Here is a 24,199-nt window from a genome sequence, read left to right as displayed (position 1 = left end):
CCGCCTCTTTTTAACCCAAAATTCAGTGACCTCAATCCCCTGTACATCCCATGTTCCATTTGACAGGCTGGAGGCTCAAATGTTTCTCCTAGACAAAGAATGGATCTCTGGATTGGCCATTCCTGGATTCCCTAGCTCAGGATACACATTCAGGTGCATGTAATCTGGGGTCATTCTAAGGGTATGTTTAAGTTATTGCTATCAGGGGCTTTTATCCTACAAAAGGCATCAATAATTAAAAGTCATAAAATATACTTTAATTAGAAAACTAGGCATGATATTTCCAGGATGATTTACTATTTCATATTTATATTAAGTTTTAAAGATGTATGATTTTCTTTTCTTTCTTTTTTTTTTTTTTTTGAGACGGAGTCTTGCTCTGTTGCCAGGCTGGAGTACGGTGGCACAGTCTCAGCTCACTGCAATCTCTGCCTCTTGGGTTCAAGTGATTCTTCCGCCTCAACCTATGGAGTAGCTGGGACTACAGGAGCATGCCAAATGCCTGGCTAATTTTTGTGTTTTTAGTAGAGATGGGATTTCACCATGTTGGCCAAAATGGTCTCAATCTCTTGACCTCGTGATCCACCCACCTCGGCCTCCCAAAGTGCTGAAAGATGTATGATTTTCTACAGCTATTTTCTCTCATGGTTTTAAAACTTCATGTCATGGGCTGAATAAGGTAGTTCATGCCTTTAATAGTTGAGCTCAGGAGCTTGAGCCCTGTCTCCAAAAAAACAAAAACACACATAGCCAAGGGTGGTGGCACTTATCAGTAGTCCCAGCTCCTAAGAAGGCTGAGGTGGAAGGATCACTTGAGCTGGGAGATCAAGGCTGCAGTAAGCCATGATTGCACCATTGCACTCCAGCCTCCAGCTTGGGTGACAGTGTAAAAGTTTGTCTCAAAAAAAAAAAAAAAGAAAGAAAGAAAAAGAAAAGAAAAGAAAATTTGATGCAATGCATGAGAACTTTTAATCACATGTATGCTATTATTTTTATTTTTGAAGATTGATTTAAATACAAAAAAAACTGAAGATCAAACAGAAAAATGAAAATTGTCGAAATGTTAATTTGTTAAATTTGGATACATGTAAACTTATTGAGATTTTAAAAGAAGGATAACAATATGATACCTTTAAGAACATACTGTTAAGTGAAAGCACTGGTGGCTGCTTTTCAGAGCGTATCTTTAAAAATCCATGTTTATAACTAATGAAGTATTTTAATATTTCGGAAACTTGGAGCTATTGTGGAAAACTTTCAACCTTGTTATATTTGAGAATACAATTTTTGTATTTCCAGTTAAGATGTGATGGTGGGCTGGGCACAGTGGCTCACGCCTCTAATCCCAGCAATTTGGGAGGCTGAGGCAGGTGGATCACCTGAGGTCAGGAGTTTGAAACCAGCCTGGCCAATATAATAAATCCTGTCTCCACTAAAAGTACAAAAATTAGCTGGGCTTGGTGGTGGGTGCCTGTAATCCCAGGTACTCAAAGAGACTGAATGATAATCGCTTGAACCCGAAAGGCAGAGGTTTCAGCGAGCCAAGATCACTCCAGCCTGGGCATCAAAGCAAGACTCGTCTCACAATAAAAAATTTAAAAAAAAAATGTGAAGATTGATCTATGCCAAGACAGTTTGTAAAGATGAAAAAAAAAAATTAAACCAGAATTTGTTATCTTCAAAGGTCATTCTGGAAGCTAACAAATATTGTCCTTTATTGTTTCCTTTTAGGCTACTGAATTGACCTGCTTTCAAATCTTTAAATATATTCTAATTTTAAAAATATCTTTATGTAAAAAAAATGTCCTTTAGAGTCTAGGGGATGTTTTCCTGAATTCCCAGGCCTACAATCTGAGCTGGATATCTCTTTAGTTCACCCATGGAGTACCCTGGACAAACTTCAAAAATGGCCCTCAATTTGCAGAATTATAATAATCTTTTGACTTTTTTGTTTTCCCACTTGATTCTAAATCCCATGAAACTATCAATGCTATATTATTCATCCCTAGTGTCTATTATAGACTCTACCACAGAATAAATATTAATACTTGTTAAGTAAACAAGTGAAATTATTTCTTGTTCTAGATTGCATAAAAATATTATTCTAGTGGAAATATGAATATGAATTAAATCATTGGATGCTAACATTCTACTTTGTGTCTTCTGTTACAGGCTCTTAAATCTGATCTACAATGGAAAAAATTCTTTTTTATCTGTTTTTCATTGGCATAGCAGTGAAAGCTCAGATCTGTCCAAAGCGTTGTGTCTGTCAGATTTTGTCTCCTAATCTTGCAACCCTTTGTGCCAAGAAAGGGCTTTTATTTGTTCCACCAAACATTGACAGAAGAACTGTGGAACTTCGGTTGGCAGACAATTTTGTTACAAATATTAAAAGGAAAGATTTTGCCAATATGACCAGCTTGGTGGACCTGACTCTATCCAGGAATACAATAAGTTTTATTACACCTCATGCTTTCGCTGACCTACGAAATTTGAGGGCTTTGCATTTGAATAGCAACAGATTGACTAAAATTACAAATGATATGTTCAGTGGTCTTTCCAATCTTCATCATTTGATATTAAACAACAATCAGCTGACTTTAATTTCCTCTACAGCATTTGATGATGTCTTCGCCCTTGAGGAGCTGGATCTGTCCTATAATAATCTAGAAACCATTCCTTGGGATGCTGTTGAGAAGATGGTTAGCTTGCATACCCTCAGTTTGGATCACAATATGATTGATAACATTCCTAAGGGGACCTTCTCCCATTTGCACAAGATGACTCGGTTAGATGTGACATCAAATAAATTGCAGAAGCTACCACCTGACCCTCTCTTCCAGCGAGCTCAGGTACTAGCAACCTCAGGAATCATAAGCCCATCTACTTTTGCATTAAGTTTTGGTGGAAACCCTTTGCATTGCAATTGTGAATTGTTGTGGTTGAGGCGTCTGTCCAGAGAAGATGACTTAGAAACTTGTGCTTCTCCTCCACTTTTAACTGGCCGCTACTTTTGGTCAATTCCTGAAGAAGAGTTTTTGTGTGAGCCTCCTCTCATTACTCGTCATACACATGAGATGAGAGTCCTGGAGGGACAAAGGGCAACACTGAGGTGCAAAGCCAGGGGAGACCCTGAGCCTGCAATTCACTGGATTTCTCCTGAAGGGAAGCTTATTTCAAATGCAACAAGATCTCTGGTATATGATAACGGAACACTTGATATTCTTATAACAACTGTAAAGGATACAGGTGCTTTTACCTGCATTGCTTCCAATCCTGCTGGGGAAGCAACACAAATAGTGGATCTTCATATAATTAAGCTCCCTCACTTACTAAACAGTACAAACCATATCCATGAGCCTGATCCTGGTTCTTCAGATATCTCAACTTCTACCAAGTCAGGGTCTAATACGAGCAGTAGTAATGGTGATACAAAATTGAGTCAAGATAAAATTGTGGTGGCAGAAGCTACATCATCAACAGCACTACTTAAATTTAATTTTCAAAGAAATATCCCTGGAATACGTATGTTTCAAATCCAGTACAATGGTACTTATGATGACACCCTTGTTTACAGGTAAGAAAAATTAAGCAAATTTGTATATTTGCCATGCCTCTTAGTGTAGAACTTGTTAATGTACTACTGATTTTTGTTTAATTGGCAGTGCTCTTCTGTGTTGTAATTTCATATTTTAAAGTGCATAGTGTAAGCCTTGAAAAAGGTGGTAATACAGGTGGGGAGATATTTTGAATGGTATTAATTTTAGAGAGTTCTAATTTATATTTAATATTATGCTCACTTACTTTTTTTCCCCCTCATCTAAGAGATGTGACTATCAGAGAACAAGACTGATTTATTATAAAAATTCAAAAACATACCAGAACTTACACATCCACATGAGTGTTCTTTCCTTCAAGGAAGTCACGTTGGGAGGCTATACCATTATCCCAATGATGCTGCCATTGCTCAAAGCACTTTTGGAATTATCTTTAGAACCTTCGTCATACTATTTTGAATATCCTCAGTGGTGGCAAATCTTCGTCTTTTGAGGGTGAATTTGAATTTTGGAAACAAGCAAAAGCCATTTGGAGTCAAGTCTTGTCAATAAGGTGGGTGATCAAGATGGGTATTGCCATTTTTGGTCAAAAATAGGATGTAACTATAAAATAATGAGACTGATTTTGAGTGATTAAGGGGTGTGTGTGTGTGTGTGTGTGTGTGGTCATGTTGTCTCATGTGTACTGGTTCTTAAGACAGTTCCAAAAAGAAACCTTATAAATAATTTGAGCAGCGAAAGTATCACTGGAATTAGGTATGTAACCTCCAAGTAAGGATGATGATGGAGAATTTGCACCTGCTAAAGAATTTCTGGTATGTTTTTCTAAAGTTCAGCCTCATTGATTTATAGTCACATCTTGTCCAATTTTCAGTTAAAAATACACATTTTTACCCTTTCTTATAATTCCACTGTGAGAGACTGTTATTACCCCCTGGGAAATGATGCAAAACCATGGCTTTGAAATATATATATTTTCTGTTTAAGATAGTCAGAAATCAGACCAGCTCAGTTCCTATGTTCCCAGGTGAATTATTCAATATAATTTTATTTTCATTCCTGTATGGAAATGAGAGTAATTAAGAAAAATGCATAGACTAGTAGGCAAAATTAAACCTATCCTAGCTAGTCATGTGACCTGTCCTGGGGCGGATTCTACCTGGCTGAGTTTCAATTCCTCATTATTACAAGGAAGAAATTAGACTAAAGTTCTCTAATACCCTTCCATCACTAAATATATGGTAATGTGGACTATGCTACATGTATATTAACCTAAAGTAATTTTCTCTTGTCATATCAGGCTCTTCACATAACCCATGGGCTATTGTAAAGGACAAATACCCCTCCTCACCCCTCACTTTTCTGTAGCTATTGGATATTCTATATATTTTAAACATTAGCTCTGTGAAGTAAGCCAGGTTTTATTTTCCAAATTCCAGAATTTTAAGCCTGCTATGACAAGTAAAATTCTGTGTAACCTTGAAGAAATTACTTGAATTCCTGACCCTAACTTTTTGTCATTTGTAAAATAGTGATAATGCTTGTCTCATAAGATAATTGTAAAGATTAAATTTTAATGTAAAAAATGCTTAGTAATGCCTGTTATTTATTTTTAAGTTAGGTCATATTCGGTTGCAACTGAAGAAACAGTGGAAAACAGACATCAACAAGAAACTTTTAGAATGTAGTTGATTCAGAGATGTCTATAAACTCTTTTTTAAAATTAATTAATTAGTTTATTTATTTATTTCGAGACACAGTCTCGCTCTGTCACCCAGGTTGGAATGCAATGGCACCATCTTGGCTCACTGCAACCTCTTTTTCCTGGGTTCAAACAATTCTCCTGTCTCAGCCTCCTGAGTAGCTGATACTACAGATATCTGCCACCACTCCCGGCTAATTTTTATATTTTTGGTAAAGACAGGGTTTCACTAAATTGGTCAGACTGGCCTCAAACTCCTGACCTCTGGTGATCCACTAGCCTCGGCCTCCCAAAGTGCTGGGATTACAGGTGTGAGCCACTGCGCCTCGCCTAAACTCTTATACTTTATTAAATGTTCTCTGGTGGAAATTTGCAGTAGCATACTGTGGGATGAGGGATTTATGCTCTGGCCAACAGCCTTGCTTGTTCATGTTTCTAGGATAATATTACTTACATATTTTCATTATGCCCATTTATAGATTAAAACATAATGGGGTCCAAGTGATGATGGCACTAAAAAAGAGTTAGATTTGTAAAGAAAATACTTTCATCTTAGTATATTCTTTCTTTGTTATTAAATATATACGTACTGGGGACCCTTTCATTTTACTGGTTTGGAAAATAAATGCTATGAAATGCATTTCTATTCTGATTTCTAATGCGATTGTCAACATTTACCCTTCCTTCAAATTGGCTTTTAGTCATAGAGGTGTTCTAAGTGTTAAATGGATTTATTTAGTAGTCAGATAATGTCATAGTCACACCTTTCAAAAGTAATTTGTCATAAATGATTTTTTAGCAGTGTTTTCTATTAGGAGTCCTCCTTTGCCAAGCAACATAATTAATAAGCTTGTGAAGGCCTGGTCCGGGCAACATTAATGTAATGCAGACCCTGACAGTGACTTTTAGCCATTTTAACTGGGTAAATATGAGATTAGATACTTTTCCAATATTTCATATGTTATAAATATGCTTATCTTAATGAATACTAAAATGACACCAAACTAAGGTCATAATGACTTTGTGTGTATATGTTTTGTTTTGTTTTTAATATTAACACAAATTCCATTGTCCCTCAGAATGATACCTCCTACGAGCAAAACTTTTCTGGTCAATAATCTGGCTGCCGGAACTATGTATGACTTATGTGTCTTGGCCATATATGATGATGGCATCACTTCTCTCACTGCCACAAGAGTCGTGGGTTGCATCCAGTTTACTACGGAACAGGATTATGTGCGTTGCCATTTCATGCAGTCCCAATTTTTGGGAGGCACCATGATTATTATTATTGGTGGAATAATTGTAGCATCTGTGCTGGTATTCATCATCATTCTGATGATCCGGTATAAGGTTTGCAACAATAATGGGCAACACAAGGTCACCAAGGTTAGCAATGTTTATTCTCAAACTAACGGGGCTCAGATACAAGGCTGCAGTGTGACGCTGCCCCAGTCTGTGTCCAAACAAGCTGTCGGACACGAAGAGAATGCCCAGTGTTGTAAAGCTGCCACTGACAATGTGATTCAATCTTCAGAAACTTGTTCGAGTCAGGACTCCTCTACCACTACCTCTGCTTTGCCTCCTTCCTGGACTTCAAGCACTTCTGTGTCCCAAAAGCAGAAAAGAAAGACTGGCCCAAAGCCAAGTACCGAACCACAGAATGAAGTTGGCACAAATGTTGAGTCCCAAAACACTAACAGGAACAACTCAACTGCCTTGCAGTTAGCTAGCCGACCTCCCGATTCTGTCAGAGAGGGGCCCACATCTAAAAGAGCACATACAAAGCCAAGTAAGTTTCTCACTTTGCCTGCTGAGAGATCCAGAGCAAGGCACGAGTACTCCCTCAATGGAGAATTAAAGGAATACTATTGCTATATTAACTCACCGAACACATGTGGACTGTTTTCTAAAAGAAGCATGTCTATGAATGGGATGTTTATTCAGTCTGACTGTTCTGATGGTCATAGTGGAAAAGCAACTCTCAAATTCTGAGGGGCTACTGGAAAGCTCTGTGTCATTTATTATTTCTTTTTCATGAAAAATCATTTTGAGAACTCACATAGAAAATTGGAATTTACAATTCCAATGCTGTCTATAAATAAACCTTCTCAGGTACAGTATATATACATACATATATAACTGTATATATGTATGTATGTATATGTATACCGGAAGGAAACATAAATAAAGTGGATGAGGGAAAAAGCATGACATAGCAGCAGTGCCTTTCCCTATTCTAGGACTAGCAACAGCAGATTAAAAAATAAAAATTGTTATAGAAAAAGCAAGCATTGCATAAAATGATATGTTCTCCAAATTTACTATGCGCCACCTATGGATAATTGATATTTTTTAATAAGTAGGCTGTATATTTTCTTTCAATGATAATAGTGTTGCCTTTATTTTTAGGGAAATGTTGTAGAACAACTTCATGTTGCTAAATTATTTAAAATAAAATATTCAATTAGTATACCGAGATAATGTTAAAATAAATTCCCTTCTAAACAGCATCCTTGGTTCAGGTGCCTTAATGGTTCTAAGATATTTCTCCTCCATGACACAGCTTTTTCAGTGAAAAATTATACTTTTTCAGGAGAAAAAAGTACAATTTATTTTGGATTCATCAACACTCTAATAATACGAAGGTGTTTTCATTCATTTAATACACATTTTCTGAATGAGTGAGTTTTATATTGTTCTTAATGCAAGATAAGAGGGAGACAAACATAGAAGACTGCCTTTATCAAAGGAGTGTTTATTTTTATCAGCAAGTAAAATTTAAAAGCTTCTAATGGTGTTTTCATTATATTTATAAGTCATTGTTCATTAAGCAGATAGTGGTGTTTTCCCTTCTGCACTATAGTTTTGCATTTGAATGTTTTTCTTTTAAAGTAAATGCATTTGCTATTTTAAACAAAAACTGTGATAAATTCAACTAGAAATCATGCCAATTAGTGGGAATACATCATTTTTTAAAACAATATTTTAAATATAGTAGAAACTAATATTGTTCCTGGATAAGGTGGAATTCTTGGAAATTTACTGAAATCAAGGTCTATAGATAAATGTTTCTATTCATTCCTTGAAAAACTTAATTATATGCTAACTTAATGGTGTTTTATTAAAGATCTGTAAACAGGGTTAACATCAAAAAGGTTTCATTTTATTTTGTTTTGAGAATAAGTCTCATGTGAGAACTTAGACCAATTCCTTTCCACAAAATAAATGACATTTTAGCTGTAATATCATAAGATAAGTACTTTACTATCTTATATTAAGTACTCCTTGGGAGAAGTTAAGCACACAGTAAAAGTTTATTAACTTTTTCAGATCACTTGAAATACCACTTAAGACACAAGTGAGGAATGTTGGATTGTTAATTTCCTTCTGTTAGAAGCATTTACAACAATTTCAGTTACTTTTAACTTGACAGAGCCACATCTCCTCATACGCAGTGTATCATGATGGTATTCAATAGCATGTAACATTAAAGCAGTTAGAGATTACTTTCAGTGCCAGCGTTGAAAATAATTATCCAGTGGGCTTTTATTTATTTAGGTGTTTGCTAAATCCCTTCTCTGTCCTGCTTCTGTTTCTAAAATGTTTGCCTTTCACATTTGCAAGGTGTGATCACCTTTCACTGCTCAGTTATGTATTTCTTTTAAGGAATAGATGAGATCACATGTGGTAATAGTTTGTGAAATCAAAAGCAGCACTCAGAGTGAAATATGTTTTCAGCACCATTAATGTAGTAATGCTGTAATTCCAACTAAATATTTTTAATTAACATCAATTGCAAAAATTCATATTTTTAATGAACATCAATTACACAATTCAACACAAAAGTGTTGATTCGTAGAAGCTAACTAAATTTACCCTTCTTAGATTTATCAGCCTAGTATTAAAAAATATTGAACATACAAATGCTTTTAAGACTTAAATGAATCCCCAAAGAATTTCTGGAATTATGAAGGTTGTGATCAAAGATAAGGATGCTCTGAAATCAGGCAACATTAGCAAGGTTAACATATGTACTCTAAGTTACTGATGAGCTTACTTTGTATTTTCCAGTATTTTTAAAAGAAAATTTCCTACTTATGTTTCTAATGAAACTTTGATTAAATATCTTATATTTCTCATAGACATTTAAAACTACATGATATTTAACCATATGAGATTTATTTTGACTAACACCATTGAAAATAATTTAATGTTATTTAATATATTTTTAGTATGACCATTTTTACAATATTTAAACCAAATGCTTGAATACTTGTTCTTAAAAAATAATGGAAAGGAGAATATGTGGCCTTAGATTTTGCCCTTCAAAAAGTCTATATTTTGAGAGAATAACAAAAGTCTGGATTATCAAGAGGGTCACTTTTTTTATTTGTTTATAAACATATAAAGACATTTTTGCTTAAAGTAATTGCACCGTGAAGTGATTGAAAAGTAAGTCGATGGAAAAGTTGGGAATAATATTATCTATCATGATATCTGAAACACAATTGTTGCTTAGATGAATAAATGAGTAAATAAATAGATAAATAAATATGGATGGGGGAAAGGTGTGGAAATAAGAATTTTCATTAATTAGATTTGTGATCTAAATATTATATTACCATAAGCAACAAATTCCCTGTCCTTTTCCTATTTTCCTTTCTGTCATTTATTATTGTATTCCTCGTTTAGCCAGTCATCTGTATAAAGCATGTGGTTTGCTGTTTGTTGTGTCTGGCCATGTTATGTTTTTTCATTTTTGTATTTTACATTCTAGTTTCAGCTTGTTCAATGTGAGAAACAAACACATTACTGTGTTTGCCATTATGCATATTTTAAATGACTTTTACTTCAAATATTTTTAATTGCATTCCTGCATTATTTTTGTTCCTTTTGAATAATTATCCCTCAATGGAAAATACAAAACTATTATTACAGAATTGTCATAAAGGGATAATGAAGCATCTAAAGCAGCCTAAAACTTTTAAGAAGCAGTATATTTTAGTTTGAAGGATATTATTTATTTTAGTCTAAAAATATATAAATACATAAGTAAATAAAGTACAATTTAAAGAAGAAACAGTGACGGGGTACAATGGCTCACACCTGTAATCCCAGCATTTTCAGAGCCCAAGAGGAGCAGATCATTTGAGGTCAGGATTTCAAGACCAGTCTGGCCAACATGGTGAAACCCTGTCACTAGTAAAAACACAAAAAAATTAGCTAGGCACATGGTGGTGGGAGTCTGTAGTCCCAGCTACTCGGGAGGCTGAGGTAGGAGAATTGCTTGAGCCCAGGAGGCAAAGGTTGTAGTGAGTCAAGATCCCCCCCAATGCATTTCAGTCTGGGCGACAGAGCGAGACTCCATCTCCAAAGAGAGGAAGAAGAAAAAAAGTAAATAAATGAATAAATAAATTAGACACAGTAACACCTGAACTGTGGCCAACTTATTTCCTTTTTTTTTTTTTTCTAACCATGACAGGAGTCAGTGGAGGTCTCAGTAAGTTGTTTCATGCTTTCAAACAGTGATTTTTACCTGCTTTGTAGATATATTTTACTTAAAATTTTGGAATGTAAGTTTTGAACCATTCTAAGAAATCTCTAAATGTAGCAAGTGTAATCTTTGAAAGATGCATACTTTCTCCACAAACTTGTAAAGAATTCAAAAACATAAATGTGTTCCATTTGTCTCCAGAAATATTTTTTTTTGTTTTATAAAGTACTTTTTCTTCTATTAAAAGTACTTGCATTCATATGAATTTTACTATTTTATTTGCTTATAGTTTTGAAAAGAAACTATATCATTCATAAAGCTAAAATTTTTAGAAGTTTAGTTCCTAAATTTAAGTTTTTCTATTTTGTTATAGTAATAAATTTAAGGATTTTTTTAATTCCAGGAGTTTTAAAAAATCCTTAAATATAAAGGATCATCTTGTAGGTACAATTGTGAACCTATGAGACATTTCTTAAGAAGATAGCAAACACAAGCCATTGTCTTCTCAGCATAGTTGATTTCCAATTGCATTTTATAATGCTGAGAAAACACTGTTCATTTTTGTTAGATAGAATGAAGACTATCTACTGTCTTTCCCTTGCTCAGCCTTCCCCTGTTTCAAGAACAGTCCAGTGGTTTTATTTTAACAATGTATGCTTCTGTGTGAATATGAAGTGTTTTGAGGAAAGGGCTTCTGCATGGCGGTGGATTGTGTATGGAAAGGACATTTTTCTTATCATCTTATGTTGCCAATAATAACACTTTACCTTAGAATGTTAGCGACATTTGATGAAATTTATAGATAAGAAATGTATCATTTTAAAAATGGCATTAAGAAAAGAATAAATGATCAAAATCAATATTTGAATTTTTACTTTCAAAGGACAGGTTACTCAGTCTTTTTCTTCCCATGCTAGATAAATACACAATGGGATTATGAATGAAATTAGTTTGCTCATATCTTTCTTATTTATTCATTTATTATTATGTTTTCCCACAGAAACAATCAATTCTTGTAGCAGTATACAGAAGCCCACTTAAAATATAAAAAGAGTGGTAAACATATTGTGATTGAGCCATCCTAAAAATGTGGTGCTATCTGAAGTGGGATATAGAAAGTAACAATTTATAACAAGGAATATATTTAAGTAGTAAATTACCTCATTAAGGTAATGGTAATGCATTGGGAAATTCATCAAATTACACATGGAGTCAATATAACAATGTAATCACTGATTACTTTGGTAAATGTAACGGTATACTTAAAGTGATTGTCTTCTGATTATGTTCAGCTCTTTCAAAGTCAAAATTTGGGGTTTAAAGTTAACATTGAATAAATATATACATCACATATATTTGTATAAATATATATGTGCTCCACAAATATCTGGCTGTATATATACTACATAGACATATAAATATCTCTACTCATAATATTAATCAGCTAAAATCATAATTTTATGTCCTGCAATATAAATTAAATTGCAATTACATGAAAAAAACATATATTTGAATGGGCTGGCTATCAGAGAACTTCTCCCAGAAAAACTGTAAAAATTATACCTGTTACTTATTAGATAACAATAGAATATAAAGTACAAATTTAATTTTATGCATTTTTAATGATAACCACCTCTATAACCTAATTTCATCCATTTCAAACTTGGTGACTGTTATGTTCATGAAGTCTAAAAACAAAATATTTTCAAATTCATTCAGGAAAAAGCCATGCTGGCCCCTTCATTTAAAGTATTTGTGTTTGGAAGTGATTGTACATTTAATTTTAACTGACACATAGGCTATGTACATATTATGTTCTACTATAGAATATGTCTAATAAATAATTATTTGAGTAAACTCAGGAGCTTATGAAATATACTATGTTGGCTGTTGGCTCTACCATAATACAATTGTGTAATCATTTTTTCATCTACAATGTGAACATGTCCTATTATTGCTTTTATGTAAAATCTAATCTCCAATGGCCATTGTATATTTACATGAATATCTATGCTGAAGGTTTTGTAAAAAACAATTTGTCTCAGTCTCGTGACACTCACCTGTGAAACCTAAGAAGGACTTAATATTTGCTCCTAGTTTTCTCTCATGTGTCAATTCTCAATGATTAGAAGATTTGCTTGAGAAGAAGACATTTTGGAAAGAAAAAGAATGTGTGCTGCATAGGTTTATGTAATGGTATTAAACATTTATAGGCAATTGAAACCTACATATAAATATTTAAAGGAAGAACGTTTGTATTTAGAATGTTAGTGTCTTACACAAGGATGAACAGGTACTTGTTAAAACATGAGCTATTATTTGGGGAGTGGGTGCTGAATGATGGTTAATATTATAAATGATTATTTTATACTATATATGGTGAACATAGTTAAACTATATTTTCTGCTTTGAATTCTTTTTCCTTGATGATTTTTGGATATTAATCATATGAATCTATATAGCTGAAATGCCAACTGTGAATAGCAAAAATGAACAAAAATTTGATTATCTTATTGAACAATGTCAGGAAAAGCAAATCCATATTGAAAATCACTCATTTTAGTTATTAAAGTAACATTTTTGAAAATTCAATTTTTAAGCATTAGGAATAAGAAAGTAGTGATAGAGAACTGAAATATTATAAAAGTCAATTGCAATTAACCCATAAACTGGTAAGTTTTTTTAAAAAAAACTTTAGATGAATCTTTGTTAATTCTTGGTATAAAGTCTTACCAAGATTTCAGTAAGAAGTTTTTTGAATCTATTTCTTTAAAATATGAATTGTTTATGATACTGAACATTTTATTCCCAGATGCTTTGCTGACTAATGTTGACCAGATTGCCCAGGAAACACAGGTGAGATTCTTATTACCTGTAACATGCTTCAACACTTAAGTGGGTATACACTTTTCATAAGTTAATTTTAAGTAATTGGTTTGTTAATTTGTGTAGCTTGTTGAAATTTTCTTTTAGAATTTACTTACAGTGTTCAACAGTGCAGACTGAAGTTTAGTTTGGTTAAGTGAATTTACAGTTTCTAAATTCAGAGATATTTTGGGTTGACTAAACATCTCTGATTTGTCCTCTAAGAAATAAAGTAAATACTAATAATGCATACAACTTTGGAGTTACTCTTGTAGTCATACGTGATGTAATATGCAGTTCTACAAATATTTCCAAATGTGAGGACAGTACCTTGATAAGAATGTGTTTACTCCTATCCATGACCTCCATACCCTAATAAGAGCTGAGATGACACATGCCTCATTAAAAAAAGATGAACAGAAATGTTTCAATGTTATCTAAAATGAAAGAAGCCTCTTTAAAATGGAGCAAAAGACTACATATGAAATATTCATGGTATTCCTTTGTCAGCAACCAATTATTCTTCGAGTGTTTTTTTTTTTTTTTTTTTGATGTTTGAAATGAGTATTTGATTCTTGAATTTTAATTGGACTGGAGAGTGTGTTTCCAGAGCAGAGCAGCACTTTAGCAATCTGTTCAAACAGCTGGAAGCATCAGCCATTTGCTTGAGGTTTGGCATACACACACACAAAATCTGCTTTTAACAGATCTAAAAAAGGTCATTGATTTATTTGCTGGTAGTAAAAATAGGGTCTTGGTTTTTAACATTTTATATTTAAAAGAAAAATAACTTTGTCAATTTTCAGGGTCTTCCCTAATGAATTCCATCCACAAATCAAAATGTTTTCATGCATCATTTCTTTACTGAATTTAGAATTCCATTCTTATTTTGCAAAAAAGAGCAGATGGCTCATTGGAAACAATCAATAGCACAATGTCTGGCACATGTTTTGTGTTCTGTTGCGTGCAGTGAATTGACCTGCATGAAGGTGTCTTGTTACTCCATCACCCCTTTTGTTCAGTCTCAATTTTAACCTCTCTTCTCATTTTTCTTTCCCCCCTCTCTACCCATCACTTTCTGTTCCTCTTTCTCTCACTATCTTTCATTTTTAAAGTTCATTTATCATTTAACTTTAATAAATCATATGCAACCAACCTGAAATTTAAGATACCCTGAGATAAGGATTAGAAGAAGGTGATTAATCTATAAGAAACACAAGCCAAAATGGTACTAAATGTTGTATCAAAATTTGGAAGCAGGTGCGTAAATGTCTAAGTAATTTTTCAATTATCAATTTAAAGAATTTCCTAAAAATTCACATTTGAAAGGGCATATTGTATATAATTATGCTTATTTTTTTATTTTTCTGTATTATTAGAAATGGAATTTGGAGATAACTAATTTCTTTGGAAGTCTTTGTACCACTAGATATAGCACAAAATTTGCCAATGAGATACATACATACATAAGGCTTTTAATAATGACTATCTTAAAGTGATTAGTATTACAAAAAGTTAAGAAAATATCCTTAAAAATAATGGCTGTCATAATATTATAGAAAACTTCCCTTCCTACTTAGGCTAACTTGTTCCTCCTTCTATGAATATTAGCAAGTAAAACAAATCCAAAGGCAAATAATAGTTTTAAGGATACATCCTTCACTTATTTACCAGCTCCTTGCTAACTTTCCATTATTAGATTTAAGTTACTCTATGACCCCAAGGTAACTATTGTTGATCCTTGGTAAATGATTTGTGCTACAGCAGGCCTGTGTGTACCATTGTGAGCAGATCAAACAGTAATGCCTCTACTGATGACAGTGTGTGACCTGTGTGTTTTTAGCTATCTCATTGCCTTTCACATTGTCACTGTGAATGAAATGAGGTGGAGAGCAGGCAGAGACCTTTTGTGATTGCAAATTTTTAGTTCTGGGTTTTCTGTAGCCAATCATACTGAGGTATCTGTTCAGATGAATTTTTTTCTAAGCATAGAGAATTAAAACACTTATTTCATTTCCACTATTCATAACATGCCCCCTGCCAATTTTCTTTTTTAGAAGCCTTTTGGAATGTGTATAGAAGTAGAGTGACCTTGAAATGTAATATAATTCTTTTATAATATAATCATAAAATTTTAATTACACTAAAATGAAATGAGAGCAAAGGGGAAAGGAATTATTGATAAAATTAATGCTGATGACTCTACGTGGAAATTGGCATTAACATATAAATTTTCGTTGTGCTTGGCCAATATTTTTATCTTTACAATGAACACAGTAAAACATTAGTTATGCTGTTTGGTAGTTAAGTTAGAAATAGTTGGGTAGTTTGCATTTATAATGAAAATGCCTTAAATAAAATTTCTTAAGAAGTATTTGCTGTATTGTGACCAATAAAACATGTATGCTTGTGTGTGTGTGTGTGTGTGTGTGTGTGTGTGTGTGTGTGTGTGTGAAGCTTTGCATAAGAGCTATAGCTTATTCTCTGATTGCTTGCACAGGCCTTTAAGATAATCACTTCCTGCTTTTAATAAATTTGACTTGTGATTATTCCATACTTACTATCAAGCAATAATGTAAACTTTGCCATAAAATCTGTTACAGATGAGTACAGTTTTTTAGATAATTAATATATAAATTGATAAAAAGCTAATGTTGATTATAAATACATAACAACATTGTTAAAAATATGGAAAAACACAGGGTTAGAAAAATACATAAAATAAGAGCCAAAGAGAAAGCAAATTTTATGTATGATGTAAATATGCTTTCAATATGTTTCCAGGTGAGAGTCATCAATGAAAAATATTTGCTTCTGCAGGAGGAGGTTTCTATGATTCTTTGCAAGTAATTTTTTAAAATAAGAGTTAGAGAATAAACACATATTTAGGAAACATTTGGCAATTTTTATAGTGAAGCATGCTTTTAACACATATATTTGAACATTAAATCAAATTTTTTAAAAAAGGGGGAGAAACTTCGAGTCAGCAATGATGTTTAGAAATCATCTCCTTGTTTAGTAATCCTATCTATAAAACATCAAAATCTCTCACAGTTCTTAATTACATTCAGAATAAGGGTAGTAATAAATGTTTTCTCACATCGATTCATTTTTTTCTTCTCTTAATGTTCTGATAGCTTACATTTCCTATTCATTTTTTAGTATTGTTAATAAGACTATCCACAGTTTTTTGCATCATATCACTCACTGTTAAATTAGGACAATAGCAAAAACATCCTAAACCTACTAAAACTTGATTATTTTTAGATTTTATAACATTTTCACCACATTTAGTCTGAATTATTTTTATTGTTTAATACTCTTGTAATTTTTTGTTTTATGTTTAGATATTTATAGAATTGCTATAGGAGCTGCCTACTGATGAGTAAATTAAAAAGTGTTATTTTGGATATTCTATCAATACCAGTTTTTATTTGGCTCCAAATTGTTTAATAATTGTAATATTGTTACATCTTCAAGGCACACAAACTTCATAGTTCACAAAATTTTTGCTGTTTCCTAATATTCAAAATTAGTAGCATTTATATTTCACAGTTTGTTAATATTATTTAATGTGAAATTTAAGTAAATCTTTAAGATATATGAGCTTATAAAATTATTAACTTGATACTAAATTAAAGTTTGCTATCCTGGAAATATTTATTACTTAAAAACTTTATTTTGTCCACTGTCACTTTCCTTCTAGGAATATTGCAACTTTTACTATGTTATTCCTTTTTCTAACTTGACATTTGGTATAGTACCATAACATCATTTTATATCAAAGGGAGTACATCAATATAAAAAGGAAAAACTGTTGATATCCAATTTTACCAGTATGAGCTGTGCTATTATCCAAATAACGAATAATTTAGTAATATATACCATTACATTTTACAGTGACTTTGCAATGTTTTTCTTAGTATATTCCAGGTGATGTATGATAATGATATCTATATTTCAGTAGCTTTCATCAAGGTAATTCTTTTTTATTACAAGTACGATATACACTGGTCCCTTAACAATCTTCACATATATGCTGCCTTTCTTGTTAGCTTTCCAAAATTATTTTTGCTAAAATCAATTTCACTATTCAGGTTATCAATTATTTTGAAATATTTTCTTAAATAAAATATCTTTACAGTATTTTACCTACCTTCACATAAAGTTACCAAAATAACCTTTAATATGCTTTAATAACTTTATCACATAAATTTATCTAAAGATATTCTACATCAGCATTTTAATATAGAATATTTAATAAACTCATCTCTATTTCATGATGCATTTGTGCCATGCATTTTATAATCCCCAAATAGAAAGTTGTAAACATGAAGTTGACTTTGAATGGAAAAGAGAAAAAAAGTTGTGCTCGTGTATATGAAAGCATATGTTTCTCAAAAAATTATTTTCCATTTTCATAAGGAGCAGACTTCATTAGACATATTTTAAATCCATGAAGACTGAGAACACAGAGGAAAAGTATTTTCACATTTGTATGTTTAATATTTTTGTAAAATAATTTTTATGTTACTCTCTTTCAAAATCATATTTAATTCAACTAGGGAGTGCCTTTAAGAGTTGTTGTGAGTTTTCCATTTATTTTGTTTTGTGGGTGAAAAACTTAGTTAAGACGAATAATTTACTACCATTAAATATATAATCAAATATTTGTAAAGTTTTAATATGATACACATTTTCTAGCAGAATAATTTTTAAAATTTAGGTTTTAGAAGTGTTGAACAAATTTGACCTAATATATTTGCATTTTAAAAACCAGTATAAATGTTCGTTAAAATTTGAGTAGCATGCATTAATAACTGCAATTACTATTTATTATTTATTTATCTTACCTTGAAATTATATATGTGAAAAACAAAGTGAGAGAAAATGCCATTTTACAATGTGGCTTTGACTTTACATAATCATCTAGGCTTCACAAACTTAGATTGTAAAAAAAGATACTTTTACATAGTCGCTGATTTGAAGTTACCAAGCAACATTTTATATGTTTATATGCATGTTTAGATAGTTTTCATGGGTATGGGTTGCATTTCACAGCAATAAACTCCTGCCTGGGTGCTTACAGTTCAGTAACTTTTAGATTGGTAGCACAATGATCTTATTAGCTATGCATTTTCTTTCTCTTTTTTTTTTTTTCCTTTTCCTTTTTCTTTTATTTCAGAGGCTGGAGTTAATCTGAAGAGCACGACTTCTCCCCTCCCTACTGAAAATAATTGCCACTGATATTTTTACTGGATAAAATTCAAAAATGTTTCAATTCACAAAGGCTAATTGTTGAACTGGTGTCGTAGAAGAAATTGTCTACAGGAGCCGAGGTGAAAGTCTCTGATACTGGCGGAACTGGCTCCATCAGACCATGGTTCATCCTCTTTCAAAACCAAATTTTTTTCTTCTGGCCTACAAGTATTTTTTATTTTTAAGAAAGAGAAAATGCCTACATTGACATCAAGTTCTGTATCAATCCATCTTACATTGCCATTCATGATTTAACAGACTGTAGAATCTTGAATAATCTATATCACTTTAACAAATAAATGTTTTACTATGACAGAATTTGCACATTGCCTGATTTGTGAAAGCACACATTCCTTAAAGTGTGAGTGGTGAAATAATTATTGCAAGAACTAATAATACTGTTTAAATGTAGGCAGTGCAAAAACCTTAAGAGATTACAAGCAGAGCAGTATAGCTATTTAAGTAAATTTATACTAATTTTATGCCTCATTGTAGGACAGAAAATGATAAAGGCTCTCTTCTCCTAGTAAAACTTCCAAAATAATCAAGATAGGAATATTACAATTAATCCAAATTGATATGTTGCTTTTCTAGAGAGCCAGTTCAAAAGAGGTTTTAATAATTACAAGCCGTATGTTTCATCATAAGTGCATACTTCTCTACTTTTGCACAAGTTCTGGGTAAGAACAAAGAATATGCATCTGACTTAATACCAGCACATATAGAAGTGGGTTATTTTTGATGGCTAATATAGGGGAATGCAGTCATATTTAAGCAATATCCAAGCTAATCATTTAAGAGCTGCTCCTGGTGTGAAGCAGGCCTGAGCTGTGGGAATTTGGCTAGTTACTCATGCACAGTGATCTTCCATGTTGTCGTAGAATAGATATTTGCATAAAATTTGAAAGCATGTACATTTATCACAATACATGGCAAAGCAATAAGTTACAAAAAATTTTCATGGTAGCCTTATTACTCCCAATTGAATTCAGATTCTCTATTATAGATTATATCTCTATTCCTTGGTAATTCTGATAGTTATCATTGAGACCATTATGTGGTTTTTTTAAGTTCAAAACAAAAAAGCTAGAAAACTGTTTGCCTTTTAAGAAATGCAGGTTAATCTGTTAATTATTCCAGATTTGGAATATTACAAATATCCCCTCATCCAATGAGTATTTTCAGGATGTTAGCTATTAGAGAATACTTGGAAGCTGTGCTCAGGACAATGGACAAAATTTGTTTGCATGCACACACACATATACACACACACTATCTGACACACACAATGCGAGACTGAAACAGAAGTTAAAAGTTTGAATTGAATTTTTGTAGTTACATTTTGTAGTCGTGACATTGGGCAATTTACCTAATTCTCTGTTTCTTGACAACTCTAATACCCTGGAACAATTTTGCTCATGGGTGTGTGTGCATATGCATACATAAATGTGTATGATAATTAAAATGATACAGAATGAACATTAAGCATTGCCTCTGCAAATCCTTTTCTCTTGTATACAACTTTTCTCCTAATACACATGTGTAAAGAAAGAGTCAGGAACAGGAATGGCTTTCCTGGATCTCAGCTCAAAGTGATGTTTTCAGTTCTTTTGTTTCCTCAAGGACATTTTCCTGTTTATTCTTACATTCCTCCCACTCCTTTGGGGCTGATTCTTTGCTTTCTTGATGGTGATAATAACACAGTGTTGTGCATAGCCTGTACTTTCATCTACTTCTTCATTCATTTAGGATATTTATGCTATTGTTTTCCAAGGAACAGATTGTTAGTGACTTAGAACAAAAGTTAATCACTTCAAGTCTTTACCCTGCTTCCCCTACTCCTAAATCCCAAACTTCCATTTATGCATACATTCAATCAAAAATTACTCAGAGACACATAATGTACATACTTCCTTTCTTTAATGTTGTTTATGAGGAACATTAGGCACAGACTCTGATTCTCAAGGTACGCAAGAATCAATTGTTTTTATGGAATGAATGGACATAGATTGTAAACCATTTATATCATTCCTTTTACTCTACATTCCTGGGCAATTTTGGAAGTAATCAAGCTGCTAAAATATGTAAGTATAAATACATACAGCTTATGGTATGTCTAATGCAAAGCATATTGTAAAACACGCACAAGAATTTCAAATAAAAGTGTTTTGAATGCAATAGAGGTATAGCTTAGGAGGTGTGAAAGTAGACTGAAAAGTATAAGTTCCTCTTTTGAAAATCTAAAATAGTGATTTTTAAAATTTGGAGTAATTTGTAGAACTAAAAGGTGGTAATAAAGAACTTATATTAAAAGGAATAACACACATGAAAATAAAACTAAATAACTTTTATTTTTTTATGTGTAATTTTGTAGCTCGGCAACTAGGTGTTTTACAAGTTTTAACTGACAGTGAAGTCACAAAATATCCCTTTTTATATATATGAAATGTTTTAAGACACTTTTTAAAATTTTTTTCTAAAATATACTCATAAACTCAGGTTATTTCTTCACTCTGTTGTACTTGTTCCAGAAAGTTATTCAAGTTTTATTTATTAATATTTCCAAAATATATTCATACAGACATTTTATAGATCTAATAATTTATTATTGTGTGCACATGAGTGTATTGAGATATATGAATCTATTTTAAAATGCAAATGAGCTACACATTTTTGTGTACGAGAGTAAAAGTAAAAGTATAGTACCAATAAAAGTCCCCAGCACCTGATTGTTTTATTTAATACAAAATTACAATATATAGGGAGGCTATCTACACTAATTTTTTAAAAGAAGATTTTACTGTGGAAAATATATAACATAAAATTTGACATTTTAACCGTTTTAAGTGTATAAGCCAATAGTGTTAATTACATTCACAATGTTGTGCAATCATCACCCTCTATTTTAAATATTTCTTAAAAACCACTTAAATATTTCTGTATGACCCAAATACAAACTCTGTACCCATTTAGCAAATAATACTCATTCCTTCTCTCTCCCAGTCTTTAATAAACTCTGATCTACTTTTTTTTTCTCTGATATGCCTATTCTAGATATTTCGTGTAAGTTGATTCATACAATATTTGCCATCTCATATCTAATTTATTCCACTTCTTGTAATATTTCCAAGGCTCACCCATGTTGAAGTATGCCTCAGATCTTCACCTCCCCTTATGATGTAATAATATTTTATGTATTATATTTTGTTTCTCCATTCATCTTTTGTTGAATAGTTTTGTTGTTTCCACCTTTGGCAACTGCAAATAACGCTGCAATGCTGCATTGAACGTCAGTGTACAGGTACCTATTTAAGTTTGTTTCTTTTCAATTCTTCTGGTTATATATCTAGCAGTGGAATTGCTAGGTCAAATGATGAGTTTAATTTTTAGTTTTTTGTTAAGTTGTTTTGAGGAAGTGTCAATGTATTTTATACCATAGCTATACCATTTTAGATCTATTCCACTAATTTGTGAGAGTGTTAGGGTTTCAGTTTCTCTAAATTTTTAATTTTTTATTGTGTTTTGTTTTGATTTGCATTTTCTTAATACTGAATTATATTTAGCATTATTTTATGTGCTTATTGATCATTTGTATATATTCTTTTGAGAAATGTCTACTCAACATTTTCCCATTTTAAAATTGTGTTGACTTTTGGTTGTTATTTATATATTCAGGATATGAGTCCTTTATCAGATATATGATTAGCAAATACTTTTCCCATTTTGTATATTGTCTTACATACTTAATAATATACTTTAATGAATTTTTTTAATTTTTATGAGTCTGATTGTATTTTTTTCTTTTGTTTCTATACTTTTGGTGTCACATTTAAGAACCTATTTCCCAATTCAAAGTCATGAAGATTTACCCCTGTGTTTTCCTCTAAGGGTTGTACAGGATACATGCATAAGCCAATGGTGATCACATTTAGGTGATCAATTAGTTTTGAGTTAATTTTTGTAAATAGTGTGAGGTAGAGGTCCAACTTTATTTTTTAAATGTGAAAATTCAGTTGTCCCAGCACTGTCTGTTGAAGATATTGTTATTTTATCATTTAATTTGACAGTCCTAACAAAAATTAATTGGTCAACAATGTAAGAGTTGTTTCTTGGATCTCTATTGCATTCCATTGGAATGTATTATGGTGTTTTGAATATTATAGCATTGTAAGCCTTAAAATCAGGAATTGTGAGTCCACTAACTTCATTCTCTTTCAAGATTGTTTTGTCTAGTCAAGAACCCTGACACTTTCATATTCATTTGAAGTTTAGCTTTTTCATTTTGGCAATGAATCTGTTGGAATTTTTATAGAGACTATTGAATCTGTACATTGCTTTGGGTAGTATTAACATGTCAATATTAAAACTTCCAATCCATGAATGTTGGATGTCTTTCCATTTATTTGTGTCATTATAATTTTTTAACAAGGTTTTGCTGCTATTTAGAAACACATTCAGCCATGTTCTGGGGTACAAGATCACATGTAAAATCATGTGGTCTTGTACCCCGGAACATGGCTGAATAAGTTGAATAGCTCTAGCAGCTTTCTTGTCAATTCTTGGGGAATTTCGTTATGTCATCTGCAAATAGAGATAGTTTGCTTTTTCTTTTCCAATTTGGATGCCTTTTATTTCCTTTTCTTGTCTAATTTCTCTGGCTAGAAGTCCAGTAGAATATTAAACAGCAGTGGTGAAAATTGATATCTCTTTGTCTTGCTATTAATATTAAACAAAAGCTTTCATATTCATGATGAATATGATGTAAACTGTAGGTTTTTCATAAATGATCTTTGCCATGTTAAGGAAGTTCCCTTTTGCTGTGGTTTTCTAGTGTTTTCATCATGAAGGATTGTTGGATTTTATGAAATGACTTTTTGGCATTGAGATTATCATATGTGCTTTGTCTTCCTTTATTATATTGTGTTGTATTGTATTCATTGATTTTAGATGGTTTTTGATCTGTAATTACCATAGCATTCTTGGGATGAATCCTACTTGGTCATTGTATATTATCCTTTCACTATACTGTTGCAATTCTTTTGCTACTATTATGTTGTGGATTTGTATATATATATATATATATATATATATATATATATATATATATAGCTTTTTCATATATATGTATATATATGGCTATCACAGATACACATGCATGCACACACACACACACATACATAGTATATGTATAAAAAAGGTATTAAAAAAAAAAAGGCATTGGTGCAGTTTTATTTTCTTGTGATGTATTTATCTAGCTTTGATATCAGGACAATTTTGGCCCCGTAGAATGGGTTTAGAACTGTTTCCTCTCTTCTGTTT

At 32.2% G+C, this 24,199-nt stretch overlaps 1 protein-coding gene across 3 annotated transcripts in view; it reads left to right on the top strand.

Moving 5' to 3' along the window:
* Positions 1-19,198, top strand: part of LRFN5 (leucine rich repeat and fibronectin type III domain containing 5) — a 288,888-nt gene extending 269,690 nt beyond the window's left edge. For 2 of the 3 annotated variants that reach the window (XM_017512349.2, XM_037732756.1), the window contains 4 exons: positions 2,173-3,577; positions 6,339-7,051; positions 13,569-13,612; positions 18,807-19,198. In XM_017512349.2, the coding sequence (XP_017367838.1) occupies positions 2,193-3,577; positions 6,339-7,051; positions 13,569-13,612; positions 18,807-18,824 (2,160 nt within the window). In that variant the 5' untranslated portion in view covers positions 2,173-2,192 and the 3' untranslated portion in view covers positions 18,825-19,198. The remainder of the gene's footprint in view (positions 1-2,172; positions 3,578-6,338; positions 7,052-13,568; positions 13,613-18,806) is intronic. The other variant, XM_037732757.1, reaches the window with a different exon arrangement.
* Positions 19,199-24,199: the final 5,001 nt, after the last annotated feature.

The sequence above is a fragment of the Cebus imitator genome, unplaced genomic scaffold (genome assembly GCF_001604975.1).
Source record: "Cebus imitator isolate Cc_AM_T3 unplaced genomic scaffold, Cebus_imitator-1.0 Scaffold470, whole genome shotgun sequence".
NCBI lineage: Eukaryota > Metazoa > Chordata > Mammalia > Primates > Cebidae > Cebus > Cebus imitator.
The sequence above is the reverse complement of the archived record's forward strand: the minus strand, read 5'-3'. Positions and strand labels throughout refer to the sequence as shown.